General features: G+C 42.1%; 1 protein-coding gene across 4 annotated transcripts in view; it reads right to left on the bottom strand.

Moving 5' to 3' along the window:
* Nucleotides 1-18,563, bottom strand: part of LOC101144471 (zinc finger protein 610) — a 59,662-nt gene that overhangs the window by 25,963 nt on the left and 15,136 nt on the right. For 2 of the 4 annotated variants that reach the window (XM_004061337.4, XM_055370399.2), the window contains exons 4-6: nt 16,082-16,208; nt 15,511-15,639; nt 273-4,197 (exon numbers count right to left, since the gene is read on the bottom strand). The exons of 1 other annotated variant lie outside the window; for it this stretch is intronic. In XM_004061337.4, the coding sequence (XP_004061385.2) occupies nt 3,134-4,197; nt 15,511-15,639; nt 16,082-16,208 (1,320 nt within the window). In that variant the 3' untranslated portion in view covers nt 273-3,133. Of the gene's footprint in view, nt 1-272; nt 4,198-15,510; nt 15,640-16,081; nt 16,209-18,563 lie in introns of those variants that run through there. One more of the 4 variants, XM_004061338.4, reaches the window with a different exon arrangement.

Raw genomic sequence — 18,563 nt, 5'->3', positions numbered from 1 at the left:
TGGTCTCCGTCTGTCTTTCAGGCTGAAGTGCAGACAGCTCACTGACTGCAGTCTCGACCTCCTGGCATCAAGTGATCCTCCCATCTCAGCCTCCCAAGTAGCTGGGACTACAGGTGCATGCCACCATGCCCAGTCTCATGTCACCAAATTTTGTCTCCAAACAGCACCCTCATTTGTTTGTCCCCTAAAGTTTTCACCAGAGCAAAACAGGGAAGAAATGTATTAAACATAGAATTTGGAGGCAATGTAGGAAAAAAATGTAAAAATATATATACATACAAAAAATATAATTTTATTACAATTGAAAATGACCCATAGAATATATTGCATAATACCATAATCTGAAAATGACATATCCACAGCTTTTGGAAAAATGCTCTTGTAGTAAAATTATATTTATCGTATAATAAATATAGATTACAAAATTGTCATTATGTAATATATTACAATTGTCATATTGTATAATTAGATATTATGAAACTATATGGTAAGTCACATTTATTATAAACACTTCCGCACAATAATTTTCATTGAACTACTGTAAAAAAACAAAAACAAAAACCTTAGGCAATTTTACTAAACTATAATTCACAAGCATTTTCAACAATCATATTGTGCAATGAGACCTGTATCTGTATCCATAAAAGGAATATAACATATTACCATGAAGAAAATTGGGGGTATTTCCTAACCAAGATGGCAGGAGTTTCCAAAGGAAGCATTCAGTAGAATTGACTGCATTTTGTGATGTCTGAACACCAACGCCTTTTACACCTCTGCACTCCCTCTTCCTATTCTGCCCATCTGGTCAACTGATAATAAAGCCTCAGTGCTCACTCCTTTGGAACCAACTGGAAGTTCAAACCTAGTGTATACCGGCCATTGTCTTATGGACATACTCAGGTCACAACTTTTTTTTTCTTTTTTTTGAGATGGTCTCCCTCTGTCGCCCAGGCTGAAGTGCAATAGCACAATCACAGCTCACTGACTGCAGCCTCGACCTCCTGGCATCAAGTGATCCTCCCATCTCAGCCTCCCAAGTAGCTGGGACTACAGGCACATGCCACAATGCCCAGTCCCATGTCACAAAATTTTCTCTCCAAAGAGCACTCTCATTTATTTGTCCCCTAAAGTTTTTACCAGAGCAAAACAGGGAAGAAATGTATTAAACATAGAATTTGGAGGCAATGTAGGAAAAAAATGTAAAAATATATATACATACAAAAAATATAAAAATATACATGCTAGGTGTGAATTGTAGCTAACTTTCCAGTATGGGTAGTGGGTATCCCCGCCCCAGCCCTACCCTTTAGCAATCATGACACCCCAAGCCAGTCACCTATCCCAGTTCTCTGAAGCCACTTTTGGACCAGCTGGAAAAGTATACCCTGCTTTCCCCCACAGAGCCTCATGATATAATAAACACTCTCAAACCATATCAGTGTATGGGATCATCATTCTCAAGATCCAAGCCAAACCTTAGGGGGACTTCAAACAAGTTCCAGAAGAGTGGTCAAAAATTCAAATTACCAAAAGAGTTGTGAGGGTGACTATATGAAGTTTCTAGTTAATGTACCAAAACAAAATTCCCTTTCTGTGTGTGACTTAAAAAGAAGATGGGTGAACATTAATATTTTCAAATGATGTCACTGAACACTAGAAGTACAAAAAGAAATTGTGTTACAGTATTTTTTTTTTTTTGAGACGGAGCCTTGCTCTGTCACCAGGCTGGAGTGCAGTGGTGTGATCTCAGCTCACTGCAACCTCTGCCTCTTGGGTTCAAGCGATTCTCCTGCCTCAGCCTCCCAAGTAGCTGGGATTACAGGTGCACACCACCACGCCCAGCTAATTTTTTTTTTTTTTTGTATTTTTAGTAGAGACAAGGTTTCACCATGTTGGCCAGGATGGTCTCAATCTCCTGACCTCGTGATCCACCCAACTCAGCCTCCCAAAGTGCTGAGATTACAGGCGTGAGCCACCAGGCCCGGCCATGTTACAGTATTTTTGCCCTCAACCCATACTTTATTTCCTAATATTTGTTATATTACTATATATTTTTGCTGCATGAAAATGAAGGTGCACACCATAGTTCTTATTTGGCACACAAGAAAGAGGCATGTAGAAACGTAATACAGGGCATACTCTTTAACACTCACACACATTTGAGGGTGTACAAGGCTGAAATTGTACTGCTATTAACAAAGTGATTTTGACTTTACCCACATAAGCATCCTACACCAGAGTACAGAGAAACTAACTCAAGTACTAAGTATAATTACTCAAAATCATACCTACTTAAGTATATGCACCCAAAAGCGTATGTTGTTTTATGTCTCACACACATACACACACACACATTTTTCTGGCTGCTTCAACCTTAAAATCCTAATGGGTTATTATTCTCCACTATAAAGTATCCTCCTGAGGTAAGATTAAACAATGCTGGTAGAAAGGATGTAATTCATTCACACTAAGAAAAATTTAAACTAGGCCGGGCGCTGTGGCTCACACCTATAATCCCAGCACTTTGGGAGGCCAAGGCCGGTGGATCACTTGAGGTCAGGAGTTTGAAACCGGCCTGGCCAACGCAGGGAAACCCCGTCTCGACTAAAAATACAAAAATTAGCCGGGCAGTAGCGGCGCATGCCTGTAATCCCAGCTACTCATGAGGCTGAGGCAGGAGAATTGCTTGAATCCGGGAGACGGAGGTTGCAGTGAGCCAAGATCATGCCACTGCACTCCAGCCTGGGTAATACAGCGAGACTTGGTCTCAAAAAAAAAGAGAAAACTAAAAAAAAACTTTATTACTTAAAACATGAGAAGTATGTACATTCTAAATCAAAGAGTTACAAATTACGGTGCCAGCAGTTAAATGTGGATCCTACTCAAGAATATGCTATACTGGTAGTTTTCATTAAATGCTCTATTCTGATATAACTGTTCTCTCTTTATAGATTATATATGTTATTAACTTTACATTTGTAGGGTTTCCTTTCAGTGTGGATCAAGAGATGAGTGTGAGGCTTCAATGCAAACTAAATTCTTTGCCACATTTATGATATTTGTAAGGTTTTTCTCCTGAGTCCTCCAATGTTGTGCTAGGTGTGAATTGTAACTAAAGATTTTGCCACATTCATTCCATCTGTAAGGTACGCAGTGAATTCTCTCCAGCATGAATTTTCCGATGTCGTGAAAGGTGTGGATTTTGATTGAAGACCTTGCCACATGCATTACACTTGTAAGGTCTCTCTCCAGTATGAATTCTCTGATGGTTGGTTAGGTATAATTTGCGCCCAAAGACTTTGTCACATTCATTACATTTGTAAGGTTTCTCTCCAGTATGGATTAGAAGATGGGCCATAAGGCCCGGACGCTTGCGAAATGCTTTTCCACATTCGTTACATTTGTAGGGCTTCTCTGTACTATGAATTATTTGATGCCGTGCAAGGTATGAAAGCAGACTAAAGACCTTGCCACATTCATTACATTTGTAAGGTTTTTCCGCCGTGTGACTTCTCTGATGATTGGTTAGAGAAAATTTGTGCCTGAAGTTCTTGCCACACTCATTACATTTGTAAGGTTTCTCTCCGGTATGGATTACGAGATGGGTAGTAAGTCCTGAACACTCTCTAAAAGCTTTGCCACATTCGTTACATTTGTGAGGCTTCTCTCCAGTATGAATTCTTTGATGTCGTGCAAGGTTTGAATTGCGATTAAACACCTTGTCACATTCACTACATTTGTAAGGCTTCTGTCCAGTATGAATTCTCCAATGTTCTACCAGGTGTGAATTGCGACTGAAGACCTTGCCACATTCAGTACATTTGTAAGGTTTCTCTGCAGTATGGATTACTTGATGGTTAGTAAGGCTTGCAGGGACTCTAAAAACTTCACCATCTTCACTACATTCATAAGATTTTCCTCTAATGTATGCTTTCTCTTCTTGTGGGAGTAATGGGAAATCAATAAGATCATTTCTATATTTATTAAAAATGTGTGTTGTGAAACTAGAAGAAATTTTTTGAAGTGGTGAAACTGAGGAATGATGGTTTGTAAACTTTTCAACTTGATTACTTCTGTAAATTTTCCTTCCGGCTTGAAACAGCTGCAATTCAGACAGATGTGGCTCAAGGGTTAATCCAAGTTGATTTTTAATAGGCTTGTTTTCTGCATTGCTTCCCAATACACAGCTCCTCCCTAGAAAAGAAGAAAGAGTAGAACATGAACCCATGATTCTGGCATGTTTACAGTCTGGTGGAGGGACTAGAATCAGCCTCACCCAACTCAGACACTGGAAGAAGTATCGGCATACTTTGCATGTCACATTGTCAGAGCTGAAAACACAAGGGGGTGACGTGATGCATTGGAGCAGTGGGGAATCTGCAGGACTCGGGAGGATTATGAGTGACTTTGAGAAAGATTAAGGGCAGAAAAATAGAACAGAAACTGAAAGCTTCTCAGAAAAAGCAGGGATGAGCCTCTTAGAGAAAATAAGACATTTAAGAGCAGTTGTATAGACATTAGTAATAGTATAATATATGCATAAAGCTAGGAGAGACACAATCCCAGGAGTGAGGTGTTCCCACACCCTTTACAACAGGCTAATTGGGAAAGGTCTCCCTGTCACACCTGTCACAATTCTTTTTTTTTTTTTTTTTTTTGAGACGGAGTCTCTCTCTGTTGCCCCAGGCTGGAGTGCAGTGGCACCACCTCAGCTCACTGCAACCTCCGCAAGCAATTCCCCTGCATCAGCCTCCCAAGTAGCTGGAACTACAGGCGCACGCCACCACGTTCATCTAATTTTTTTGTATTTTTAGTAGGGACGGGGTTTCACCATGTTGGCCAGACTGGTCTCAAACTCCCAACCTCAGGCAATCTGCTTGCCTTGGTCTCCCAAAGTGTTGAGATTACAGGCGTGAGCCACCGTGCCCAGCCTATCATTAAACATCTTAAAGCAAACTTGCAGGCCAGAAGGCAGTAAGATGATGATATGTTGAAAGTGCTTAAAGAAAAAAAAATACGGCTGGGTGCAGTGGCTCATACCTGTAATCCTACCACTTTGGGAGGCTGAGGTGGATTGATTACCTGAGGTCAGAAGTTCAAGACCAGCCTGGCCAACATGGTGAAACCTCGTCTCTGCTAAAAACACAAAAATTAGCTGGCTGTGCTGGCACATGCCTGTAATCCCAGCTACTTGGAAGGCTGAGGCAGGAGAATCACTTGAACCCGGCATGGGGGACGGCAGGGCATGGAGGTTGCAGTGAGCCAAGATCCCGCCACAGCACTCTAGCCTGGGCGACAGAGCGAGACTCCTTCTCAAACAAACAAACAAAAAACCAAGAATACTATATTCAGCAAAACTTGCTTGCAAAAATAAAGGAGAAATTTACACGTTCCTGAATAAAGAAGAGCTGAGGAAGGTAATTAGTACCTTGGAACTGTCTGACAAGAAATGCTAAAGGGAATCCTTCAAAAGGAAATAAAAGGACCCCAGACAGTACTTCTAACCCAAATGAAAATATAAAGTTCTCCATTAAAGGTCAATAAATGATCAAATATGGAAACATAGTATCCTGAGAGTGACACTGTATGAGAAAAAAATTAAAAATGAAAACAAAAAAATCACACATTATTGTACTTTTCATTTGTAATTTGGCTTTTCTTTCCTAGCATTTCAAAGGCAAAATTATTTAAAAAGCACTAAAATGTGTTAATGGGAATATTACATATATAGAAGGAATTTCTGGCACAATAACAAATAGCACAGCTATAATGTAATGCTTTTGGTACCTAATCAAGGTTAAGCTGTTAACATTTTAAAATAATGTTTTATTGTTACAATGTTTTATGTAACTTCAATCTTAACCACAAGATGAAAATCTACAAACATACACCAGAGGAGATGAGAAGGGGATCAAAGCATGTCACAATTAAAAAACCAACAAAATACAAAAGCAGGCAGTAAGAGAAAAATGAAGGACAAAAAAATCTACAAGATGTTACAAAATCTACAGCTAATATGTGACAAGATGGCACTATTAAGGCCTTCTCTATGAGTATGTGAAATACAAATGATTTCCCATTGGCATCAGAACAAAACAGGATCCAACTAAATCCTATCCACGACAGACTCCCTTTAACTCTAAAGACATAAATTGGCTGAAACTGAAAGGATGGAAAAGGATATTCCATGCAAATAGTAACCAGCAGAGCACAGAGGTGTCTATATTAAAATCAAAGAGAACAGACGTTTACTCAATAACCAGTATAAGAAAGAAAAGTTATTATACAATGATGAAGGGTTCAATTCACCAAGAAGATATAACAACTATAAATATATAGGCACCAAATATCACAGCCCCTAAGTATAGGATGGAAACATTCACAAAATTCAAAGGAGAAACAGATAGCTCCACAATATAGTAGTAGACTTCAATACTTCATTTTCAAAAATGGATAGAACAAGGTGACCAGGCAGGGTGGCTCACACCTGTAATCCCAGCACTTTGGGAGGCTGAGGCAGGAGGATCACTTGAGGCCAGGAGTTTGATACCAGCCTGGCCAACATGGCGAAACTCCCATCTCTACTAAAACTACAAAAATTAGCTGGATGCGGTGGTGCATTCTAGTAATCCTAGCTACTCAGGTGGCTGAGGCATAAGAATCGCTTGAACCTGGGAGGTGGAGGTTGCAGTGAGCTGAGATCACACCATTGCCCTCCAGCCTGGGTAGGCAACAGGGTGAGACTATGTCTCAAAAAAAAGAAAAAAAAAGGATAGAACCAAAGAGAAGGGGGTTCTGTCTCTCGGCTTTGGAGCCCCCCTCACTCTGTCTCTGTACAGGGGATCTTCTTCTTTCTTTCTTCCCCCTTCTTTCTTGCCTATTAAACTCCCTGCTCCTTAAAACTAAAAACTAAAAATAAATAAATAAAAATCAAAGAGAAGAAGAATAAAACAGGACTCAAACATCACTATAGCCTCATTAGATATGACAGACGTATACAGAACACATCACCTAAAAACAGCAGAATACAAATTTTTCGGAAGTGCCCATGGAAGTTTCCAGGATGGACTTCATGTTATGACACAAAACAAACTTTTAAACATTTAGAAGTCTACAAAGTATTGATTCCCATTATAATGTAATAAAACAAAATTAACAGAAAGAAATGTAAAACCCACAGATACGTCCAAATGAAACAACACATCTAAAAAACCAATAGGTCAAAAAAGAAACAACAAACTGATTTTTAAAATATCTTGATAGAAAAGGAAAGGAAAACAGAACACACCAGAACTTATAAAATGCAACAAAAATGTGTGTTTACATTAAAAATAAATGGCCAGGCATGATGGCTCACATCTATAATCCCGGCACTTGGGAGTTTGAGGCATGAGGAGTACTTCAAGCCAGGAGTTGCAGACCAGCACAGGCAACAATACAAGACACCATCTCTACAAAATTTATTTATTTATTTATTTTTGAGATGGAGTCTCGCTCTGTCGCCAGGCTGGAGTGCAGTGGTACGATCTCGGCTCACTGCAACCTCCGCCTCCAGGGTTCAACTGATTCTCCTGCTTCAGCCTCCCCAGTGGCTGGGACTACAGGCGTGTGCCACCATGCCCAGCTAACTTTTGTATTTTTAGTAGAGACAGGGTTTTACCATGTTGGTCAGACTGGTCTTGAACTCCTGACCTCAGGTGATCCACCCGCCTCGGCCTCCCAAAGTGCTGGGATTACAGGCGTAATCCCATAGTGTGGTTCCCACAGGCGTGAGCCATAGTGCTGGCTTATTTATTTTTTAGTTAGCAAGGCACAGTGCCATGCACCTGTAGTCCTAGCTACTCAGGAGGCTGAGATAAGAGAATTACCTTAGCCTAGGAGTTTGTGGTCGAAGTGAGCTATGATCGCACTACTGCACTCCAATGTGGGAGACAGAGTGAGACCTCATCACTAAAATAAATATATAAAGTTACATGTAAACAATCTAACTTTATACTTCAATGAAGTATGAAAAAAAAACTAAATACAAAGGTAGCAGAATGAAAAAATTAAGATTAGAAAACAAAGAAAACAGAATAGAGAAGCACAAAAGTCATGAAACTGCAAGCTCATCCTTTGAATGGTAAGAAAATTGACAGTTGGGCATAGTGTTTCACGCCTGTAATCCTAGCACTTTGGGAGGGCAACGCAGGAGGATCACTTGAGCTCAGGAGTTCGAGATCAGCCTGAGCAACATAATGAGACCTCTGTCTCTTTTGAAAAAAATTTTTTTTAATTAAAATAAATTTTAAAAAGATTGACAAACCCTTAGCTAGATAAACAAACAACAAAACAAAAATTAAGCGTAAGCCTCAAATAAGTAAACTTAGAAATGGAATAGAGGACATTACAAATAAAACTGAATTGTAGAAAATGAGATTGTGGCCGGGCGCAGTGGCTCACGCCTGTAATCCCAGCACTTTGGGAGGCCGAGGCGGGTGGATCTCCTGAGGTCAGGAGTTCAAGACCAGCTTGGCCATGGTGAAACCCCATCTCTACTAAAAATACAAAAAATTAGCCAGGCCTAGTGGTGCACGCCTGTAATCCCAGCTACTCAGGAGGCTGAGGCAGGAGAATGGCTGGAACCCGGGAGGCGGAGGTTGCAGTGAGCCGAGATCGCGCCAGTGCACTCCAGCCTGGGCAACAGGAGCGAGACTCTGTCTCCGAAAAAAAAAAAAAAGAAAATGAGATTGTACAACTGTGTCCCAACAATGGATGAATTTCTAGATACACACTGCTCTCCAAGACTTACTCATGAAGAAGTAGAAACACTAAGACGAGTAACAAATAAGGAGATTGAATTAGTTATCAAATAATTACTAACAAAAACAAGTAATGAACCAGATGACTTCACTGTAAAACTCTATCAAATACTGAAAAAGGATTTAACACCAACACTCTTAAAAATGTTCCATGTGATGGACAAAACACTCCCTCACTCATTCAATGAGGCTAGTGTCACCTTGACAGAAAAGGACACAAAGGCTCTAAGAAAACTACAGAGCAATATTCCTCATCAATCTAATGCATATATCCACAACAAAATGCTAGCAAGCAAGTTCAGCAGTATATTAAAATGGACCACACACTATGATCATGTGAAAGTCACTCCTGGAATGCAAGGATGTTGCAACTTAGGAACATCGATCCCTGCAATACTCCACAAAAACAGAATAAAAACAAAAACCCACTTGATAGGCTCATTGGATGCAGAAAAAACATTTGAAAAACATCAACAACTACTGATGATAGAAACACTCTACACATTAGGAATACGAGGAATCTACTTTACCTAACAGAAGCCTTATATAAAAAGCCAAAAGGTAACATCATACTCAGTGTTGAAATAATGAAGGCTTTTCCTTCATAATTAGGAAAAAATAAAAAGAAAGCCCATGTGGCATTATTTCTATTGAGAATATAGCTGTCCCTTGGTGTCCAGGGAAGACTGGTTCCAGGAACCCCTGTGTAGTGTTATGGTATACATATATATTTGTTTTCATCTGCAGTTCCTGGCTCATAACTCCCATAGCCTTTGCTACAGTCTTCTGTTACAGTGTTGGGTATGGTAGGCCCCGGGGCAGAACTCAGGAAACAGAACCTCTCCAACCTTTTCCTGCCCTCCATTCACCTGCCTCAAGGCAGGACTCTAATCTTCTCCCATCTTTCTGATTATAGGTCTTAAGACCTCCCGAGAGAGGGTCCTGCTTTATGTCTGGGGGAAAGAATGCTGACATAATAAGGTTTCTATAAAAATCTAAGAGGATTGCATTTAGAGAGCTTCCAGATGGCTGAACACATGGAGCTTCCTGGATGCTGGTCGCAGGGAGGGCACAGAAGCTCCACACCCCTTCCCCCATACCTTGCCCTACAGGTCTCTTCATCTGTATCCTTTTCAATAGCCTTTATAATAAACTGGCAAATGTAAGTAAGTGTTTCTGTGAGTTCTGTGAGACAATCCAGAAACTTTATCGAGCCCAAAGAGGGGCCACAGAAACCACAATTGGAAGCTAGTTGGTCAGAAGTTCTGGAGGCCCAGACTCGTAACCGGTGGGAAATGGGGGAAGTCTTTGACACTGAGCCCTCAACCTGTGGGATCTGACACTATCTCCAGGTATAGTGTCAGAAATGAACTGTAGGAAACCCAGCTCTTGTCCGTTGCTTGGTGTGTGGGAAAAAAACTCCTATACTGTCGGTCACGGAAGTCTTATTCTGTCTTGACAGATTGTTGTGGTGGTGTGAGAGCAGAGGAAAAACATGGTTTGAGAGTTTTTCTTAAAACACTCTCAGATATCAAAATCTGTGGATGCCTAAGTTCCTTACTGCAGGCCTTCCATACCTGTGGTTTCTATATCTGCAGATTCAACTAACCATGGATTGAAAATACAGTCTGCCCTATGTATCCATGGGATCCACATGTGTGGATTCAATGACCTGTGGATTTCTGATCTGCAATTTTGTGGAATCTGTAGATGCAAAACTTCCAAATATGGAGGGAATAAGCTTAACAAGGACGGGAAAAATTTGTACACAGAAATCTACAAAAAATTGCTGAAACAAATTAGAGAAGACACACACAAATGCAAAAACAGCCCATGTTTATGGATTGTAAGTCTTAAGGTTAAGATGTCAATAGCCAAAGAGATCTACAGATTCAGTGAACTCTTTAGCAAAATCCCAATGAAGTTTTCTTCATAAATAAACTCATCCTAAAATTAATATGAAATCACACATGTGCCTCAATAGCAAAACAAACTTGAAAGAAAGAAAGCTGGAGGTGTTACACTGCATGATTACAAAACTTATTACTAAGCTACCTTCATCAAAATAGAACTGTACTGCCATGAAGGCAGACATATAAGCCAATGGACTGGAACAGACAGGCCAGAAACAAACCCTCAAATATTTGGTCAAATGATGTTCAATAAGGCTGCCAAGACCATGTAATGAGAGAGGACAGTCTCTTTATCAAATAGTGCTGAGGAAACTGGATATCCACAAGAAAGGAATGAAGTTGAACTCTTATTACACCGTATGCAAAAATTATCTGAAAGTCAATTCATGACCTAAAACTAAGACCGAAAACCATAAAACTCCTAGAAAAAATCAGGTGGAAAGCTTCATAACGTTGGATTCAATAATGCTTCCCTGGATAGAACACAGATAACACAAGAAAGAAGGTAAAAATACATAAAATGCACTACCACAAGACCTACAACTATTGTGGATGGAAGAAAACAATTACCAGAGTGAAAAGGAAACCTACCATATGTGAGAAAATATTTGCAAATCATACCTCCGATAAGATTTTTTATATCTAAAATACATAAAACTCCTACAAATCAGAAAACCAGTAACCTGATTAAGAAATAGAAAAAGGAGGCCAGGCACAGTGGCTCACGCCTATAATCCCAGCACTTTTGGAGGCTGAGGTGGGTGGATCACGAGGTCAGGAGATTGAGACCATCCTGGTGAACATGGTAAAACCTCATCTCTACTAAAAGCACAAAAATTAGCTGGGCATGGTGGCGCATGCCTGTAGTTGTAGCTACTCAGGAGGCTGAGGCAGGAGAATCGCTTGAACCCGGGAGGCGGAGGTTGCAGTGAGCCAAGATCGCGCCACCGCACTCCAGCCGGGCGACAGAGTGGGACTCCGTCTCAAAAAAAGAAAGCAAAAGAAGCATTCTTTGTTCCTAAAAAAATATGGAAATTTCTTTATATGCTACAAAATGGATGAACCTGAAAGACACTCTGGTAAGTGAAATAAGCCAGTCATACAAAGACAAAAAGACAAATAATGAAGTTATATCATGTAACTTCATTATATAATAAAGCTTCTATAAAAACCCAAAAGGACTGGGTTCAGAGAGCTTCTGGACAGCTGAACACCCCAAGGCTGACAGGAAGGTGAGCAGGAACTCACACACATGCCAGGAAGGTGGCACAAGCCAACTCCAGGACACAGAAGCTCTTGTGCTGGGGACCCTTCCAGACCTGACCCTATCTTCTTTCCATCTGTTAATTTATCCTTCTCTATCTATTTGGAATAAGGTCTTGCTCTGTGTCAGCCAGGCTGCAGTGCAGTGGCGCAATCATAGCTCACTGCAGCCTTAAACTCCTGGGCTCAAGCAGTCCTCTTGAGTAGCTGGGACTACAAGGTATGTACTACCATGCCTGGCTAATTTTTTAATTTTTTTTTTTTTTTTTTTTTTGAGATGGAGGCTCGCTCTGTCTCCCAGGCTGGCGTGCAGTGGAGCCATCTCCGCTCACTGCAAGCTCCACCTCCCGGGTTCAGGCCATTCTCCGGGCTCAGCCTCCCAAGTAGCTGGGACTACAGGCGTCTGCAACCACGCCCGGCTAATTTTTTGTTTTTTTAGTAAAGACGGGGTTTCACCATGTTAGCCAGGATGATCTTGATCTCCTGACCTCGTGATCCGCCTGCCTGGGCCTCCCAAAGTGCTGGGATTACAGGCGTGAGCCACCGCGCCCGGCCAATTTTTTAATTTTTTGTAGAGATAACGTCTCATTATGTTGCTGGTCTCAAACTCCTGGGATCAAGTAATGCGCCCACCTCAGCCTCCAAAAATTCTTGGGTTACAGATATGAGGCACCATCCAGGTCTGGATCCTTTAAAATACGCTGTGGAATAAACCCTGTAAATGTTAAGTATGTATTACCATGAGATCTGTGAACCACTCTAGCAAATCAATCAAACCCAAAGAGGGAGCCATGGGAATCCCAACTTTCGAAGCCAGTTGGTCGAAAGTTCCAGAGGCCTGGACTTATGACCCGTGTCTGAAAGGGGGCACTATTGGAGACTGAGCCCTCAACCTGTGGGATGTGACACGCTCTCCAGGTACACAGCATCAGAATAGAATTCAAGGGCACCCAGCAAGTAGCCACTGCAGAACTGATTGCTTATTGGTGGAAGTAAAACTCACATTTGGTGACATAAGTTGTCTGGGTTTATTGTTGTGTGGTGCAAGACCAGACAGAGGAAGATGTGGTTTCAGTTTTGCCTCTCAGTCTTAAATAACAAATTACGGCAAGTCGATGTAATGGTATTTCTGAGATTAAGATGGCAACAATTTTAAAACAGCATATTCTTAAGATATAAAAAATTTCCATATTATACACTGTAATAAATTTAATTGGCAAAAGTGTTGTTCAATAGTAGCTACTAAGTCAGGTACAACAAAGGAAAACAAATATTTAAACTCCTATTCAAAAATTTCTGGAGTGTCAGTTTTAGAGAATCTCCTGCTGAGGCATACCCTGTGCATAAAAAAAAAACACACTCAAAAATATATAAATCAATGGCCATTCCCTGATACTACAGCCCTACAGATACAAAATAATAAACACAAAGAGTATGATATGAAATATGGAACTGCTGACTAAATATATAAAAACCAAGCTAATTTATAATACATGGAAAGGTACAAGATAAAAGTAACAGTGGTTTGAGCAAACGATGGTAGTGTTAAAACCAGAAGCATCTGGTTGCTATTTTGTGCCATGTTCCCCATGGGGACCTAGGGATCCAATACAGGGTCTTTCTGTTGACTATGTGCCCCACTCAGCTGAGTAAGCATCTCAGAAGAGCCACCTACTCCCCTGTGACACACACCAGTAAAGTGTGGATGAAGCACAACCGAAGAATGGCTGAGGGGCCTTGTGGAATAAGAAGAAATGCATACATTGGTCTCTTCCCCGGTTCCTGACACAGAGCTCTGAAGACCTTGAGATGTCCTGGGTGGTACGAGTGTGATCTGCTCTAATGAGGCAACCTTTGTGGGTTCCTTGGATGGGGCTGATTACCAGAAAGACCAGGCCATATTCAGAAGCATGAAACTGTCAGCCCCACCCACTAGCTTCTAGGAGAGGGGCTGGAGATTGAGTTAATATCAATCACGCCTACGTGATGAAGCCGCTCGTGAACTATGGGGTCACAAGAGGTTCCAAATGCTGAAGACACACAGGCGACTGGAGGGTGGCACACCCAGTGAATCTTCCCACGTGCCTTGCCCTGTGAATCTCCTCATCTGGCTGTCCATCTGTATCCTTAGAAACATCCTTCATCATGAACCAGTGAACCTAACGAAGTGTCTCACTGAGTTCTGTGAGCCACCCGAGCAAAGTAATCAACCCAAGAAGGGGGTCGAGGGAACCCAACTTACAGCTGTGTTGGTCAGACAGAAAGGTGACAACCTACTACTAACAAGTGGTGGCTGAGGTGGGCGACAGGCTTGGGAACCCAGCGTTTAGCCTGTGGGATCTGATTCTAACTCCAGGTAGACAGTGTTAGAAATGAATTATAGAAAACCCAGTAAAGATCCAGTGAAAAATGGCTGATGGGGAGAAATCCCCACACATTTTGGTGACCAGAAGTGAAATGTTCTGTGCTGAGTGGCATGTGAGAATAGGAAAATCACTGGCTTCTTCCCATCCAAATAGACCTGAACAGGCAGAGGGGGCTGGAGGCACCTGTAGTTTCCAGGGCCCAGATGCAAAAAAGAGTAGCTCATGTTTTCCCATTTCCTGATTACATCTTCCCAGTACAGGAAATGGGGTGGACCATGAATAGGTCAAGGGGGCAGGTCTGTGAAGACCTCAGCTTTGACCTACAGGGACAGAAACTAAGCATCAGATGGAATCAAGTACAGGAAGAAAGACCACAGGGGAAAGAGACCCCTGGCAACAATGCTCCCTGTGTTCTTCAGAATCATGGAACAAAAGTTCACAGAAGCCACATGACAGGGTGCTGTCCATCAGGATAAAGACTTTGCTTTTGTCTCTGGGCGGCAACACCACTCGAGGGCGAAAAGATGAAACTATCACACATTTATAGAGCTGAGTGACAAGAGAGAGCAAATAAATATTTCCATTCAGAATGCCTAGGATTTAAACTTTTCTTTTCTCACAGAACTCTCCTACCTTTGGAGAGTTTCCCACACACTCTTTAATAGTTAGTATGGGCTGGGTGTGGTGGCTCACGTCTGTAATCCCAGGACTTTGGGAGGCTGAGGCAGGCAGATCACTTGAGGTCAGGAGTTTGAGGCCCGCCTGTCCAAAATGGTGAAACTCCATCTCTACTAAAAACACAAAAATTAGCTGGGTGTGGTGACACATGCCTGTAATCCCAGCTATTAGGGAGGCTGAGGCACGAGAATCACTTGAACCTGGGAGGCAGAAGTTGCAGTGAGCCGAGATCACACCACTGCACTCCAGCCTGGGCAACAGAGCGAGACAAAAAAAAAAAAAAAATAGTATGGCTTTGCAAGGTGCAGTGGCTATAATCTACAACTTTGGGAGGCCAAGGCAGGAGGATTGCTTGAGTCCAGGAGTTTGAGGCTGCAGTGAGCTATGATTGCCACTGCACTACAGCCTGGGTGATAGTGGAACACCCTGGCTCAAAAATAAAAAAGTAAAAACTATGGCTTCCACACTGCCCATCAGAGCTCTTACCTGTGTTCACGCTTCTGACACATTCCCTTCCATCTGTATTTTTTACTATTTTAACTTGACTTTGCAGAGTCAAGGGCTCTCTCCTTTGCTTCAACATGGAAATAATACTTAGGTCAGGAAGACAGATTCCTGTTAATAAAAAGAAAGAAACAAGAGGTGCTGGGGCATTTCCAAAACCCAAGCCCTGTGTTTAGGTAAGAGAGGGGATACCGCAAAAGGATCAAGAATAATATTTCACAAGTTCACCCACAGACTGGCTCCTTCTGAGCGCTTAGGGAATATGCAATATGTAGACACTGAGATCTCTTCCAAGAACTACTGACTTGTAAGCACAGGGGAGAAAACAGAGAACTGGTTATCTGGTGCCACCCAATGATGTATTATGAAGGGGGCAGTACATCTGAAGAAAGGACGCATTTCAAATCCAGAGAGCATAATAGAGCTTTTCATTTCTGAGTCAACAAGGTTTCTACCTCAGTTAAGCAATTTAGGGGCTCCCAAGAGGCACGCAAGAGAAAATGCAAAGATAGATTAGAGCAGATCCCGGCTTCTGGAGGGAAGTCATCCTCACCCAGAAAGACCAGGTTCCTGTAGTTCTCCAACATCACATCCCTGTATAAAGCCCTCTGTCCAGGGTCCAGGGATTTCCACTCCTCCTGAGAGAATTCGATGGCCACGTCCATGAATGTCAAGTGTCCCTAAAATGAGGACCACATTGTTTACAACACTAAAAATGTATAAATTGTACTCAATTTAGTTGATAAACATTTCTGAATATTAAGCTATTAAAAATGGCAGATCATTAAAAAACATAGAAACTTCAATTCCAATCTCTAGTAAATGTTCACATTCAAAAATATGTAGTATTTTTAAAAATTCAGATGGGGTTTTACTAGGTTGCCCAGAAAGATCTCAAACTCCTGGGTTCAAGGGAAGAGTTTAATCCTGCCCCGGCCTCCCAAGAAGATGGGATTATAGGCATGCACCACTAACCCTGGCCTATAAATACACTTTTGTCCATTAAAATTTACATATGTAGGTATTAGCAAAAGCCCAGTGGAGTTTATTGATTTATTTCATTAATAAAACAGTGATACATGATACAAAATTTAAGAATATTATACACTAATTTAACAAATAGGCTGGGCGCAGTGGCTCACGTCTGTAACTCCAGCACTTCGGGAGGCCGAGGCGGATGATCACCTGAGGTCAGGAGTTTGAGACGAGCCTGGCCAACATGGTGAAACCCTGTCTCTACTAAAAATACAAAAATTAGCCAGGCATGGTGGCGGGCGCCTGTAATCCCAGCTACTTGGGAGGCTGAGGCAGGAGAATTGCTTGAACCTGGGAGGCAGAGGTTGCAGTGAGCCGAGATCGCACCACTGCACTCCAGCCTGGGCAACAAGAGCAAGACTCCGTCTCAAAAAATAAACAAACAAATAAAGGTCATAGAAAATATCTCAGCAGGACATACCTTAAGAAATTACTAGATAATTAATACTCAGGCCAAGAATGAAATTGGAAAACAAACAAACAAAAAAAACATGATATTAAACAAGAACATCTCATAAAACATCATAATCAACAGTAAACGTGGGATGCATTTCCTCTAATTTAAGGCCAGAAACAGGGCACTGGTCTGTGCTGCAGCCAATTACCACTGCACAGGATGCCTGAGCAGGGACCAGAAGCAGAGGAAAAAAACAGGAAAAAAAAAGTGGGGGTAGGAGGCAGGAAAAAGCAGGATCTGTTAGAACTAACGAATGACAGGATTGTAACCATAACAAAGAATGCCATTTAGGCGTATTAACTAATACGAATATATTGAAAACAAGTTTTGGCCGGGTGCAGTGACTCACACATGTAATCACAGCACTTTGGGAGGCCAAGATGGGCGGATCACCTGAGGTGGGGAGTTCGAGACCAGCCTGATCAACACAGAGAAATCCCGTCTCTACTAAAAATACAAAATTAGCCAGGCGTGGTGGCACATGCCTGTAATCCCAGCTACTCAAGAGGCTGAGGCAGGAGAATTGCTTGAACCTGGGAGACAGAGGTTGCAGTGAGCCGAGATCAGGCCATTGCACTCCAGCCTGGGCAACAAGAGTGAAACACTCCATCTCAAAAAAAATAAAAAAAGAAAACAAGTTTCCTTCTTCAGCAGCACTAATTATAAATGACACACACACACAAGAAACATCCTACCTCTCCCTCAGCAAATACACACACGGCCCCTAACTAAGACACTCCAGACCTGTGTAAGAAATTCGCAACTCTACTGAAAGAGCAATGTCAGCAAGACACAGGAATGCGAAGCCACAGACCTTTCTGTCCCCCTGGAGACAAAAATTCAACAATACACAGACCAATTGGCTTTGTGAGAAATCCAGAAGGTCCTTAGCAAGTTCCTGCACCCCAAAGAAGCACTAAGTCAACCTGCTGGGAGCCCAGTGGGAAAATGCATGAACAGGTTAGCCTGAGCCCCTGCTCAGGCACGACGCGCCATCATCCAGAGGAAACCACAAACTCCAGATTTCTCCTGAGGGACAATGTTCTGTCTTGGTTGAACAGAAGCACTGAAGTAACAGGGCCCCAGATCAGGAAGCCACTGAGAACAAAGGCGTCAGCATAAATCAGAGCCCGCAGTTACACGGGCAGATACTAGGTGGCGGTGCAGACCCCAGCTTCCTATGGCCTCACACAGGCTGCAGAGCAGGTGCAGAAAGGGAAGCTCCTGAGCAGAACCTGGCCACCCTCTTCAGTGAGGAGGTGACAAGCAAAGTCCAGAGAGGATGCATCCTAGACAAAGCTCAGGACCTCCAGAGACTCCTCCTGGGCTGAATGGCACACATGGTCCCTGAACCACGCCAGGCACAAAAAACAAGAGAGGTGACTGATTTCTTTCTTTTTTTTTTTTTTTCTTTGAGACAGTCTTGCTCTGTCGCCCAGGCTGGAGTGTAATGGTGCAATCTTGGCTCACTGCAACCTCCATCTCCCGGGTTCAACTGATTCTCCCGCCTAAGCCTCCCAAGTAGCTGGGATTACAGGTGTGC

Source organism: Gorilla gorilla, chromosome 20 (assembly GCF_029281585.2).
Source record: "Gorilla gorilla gorilla isolate KB3781 chromosome 20, NHGRI_mGorGor1-v2.1_pri, whole genome shotgun sequence".
NCBI lineage: Eukaryota > Metazoa > Chordata > Mammalia > Primates > Hominidae > Gorilla > Gorilla gorilla.
Note: the sequence above shows the minus strand (reverse complement) of the source record. Positions and strands in the feature narration are given on the sequence as shown.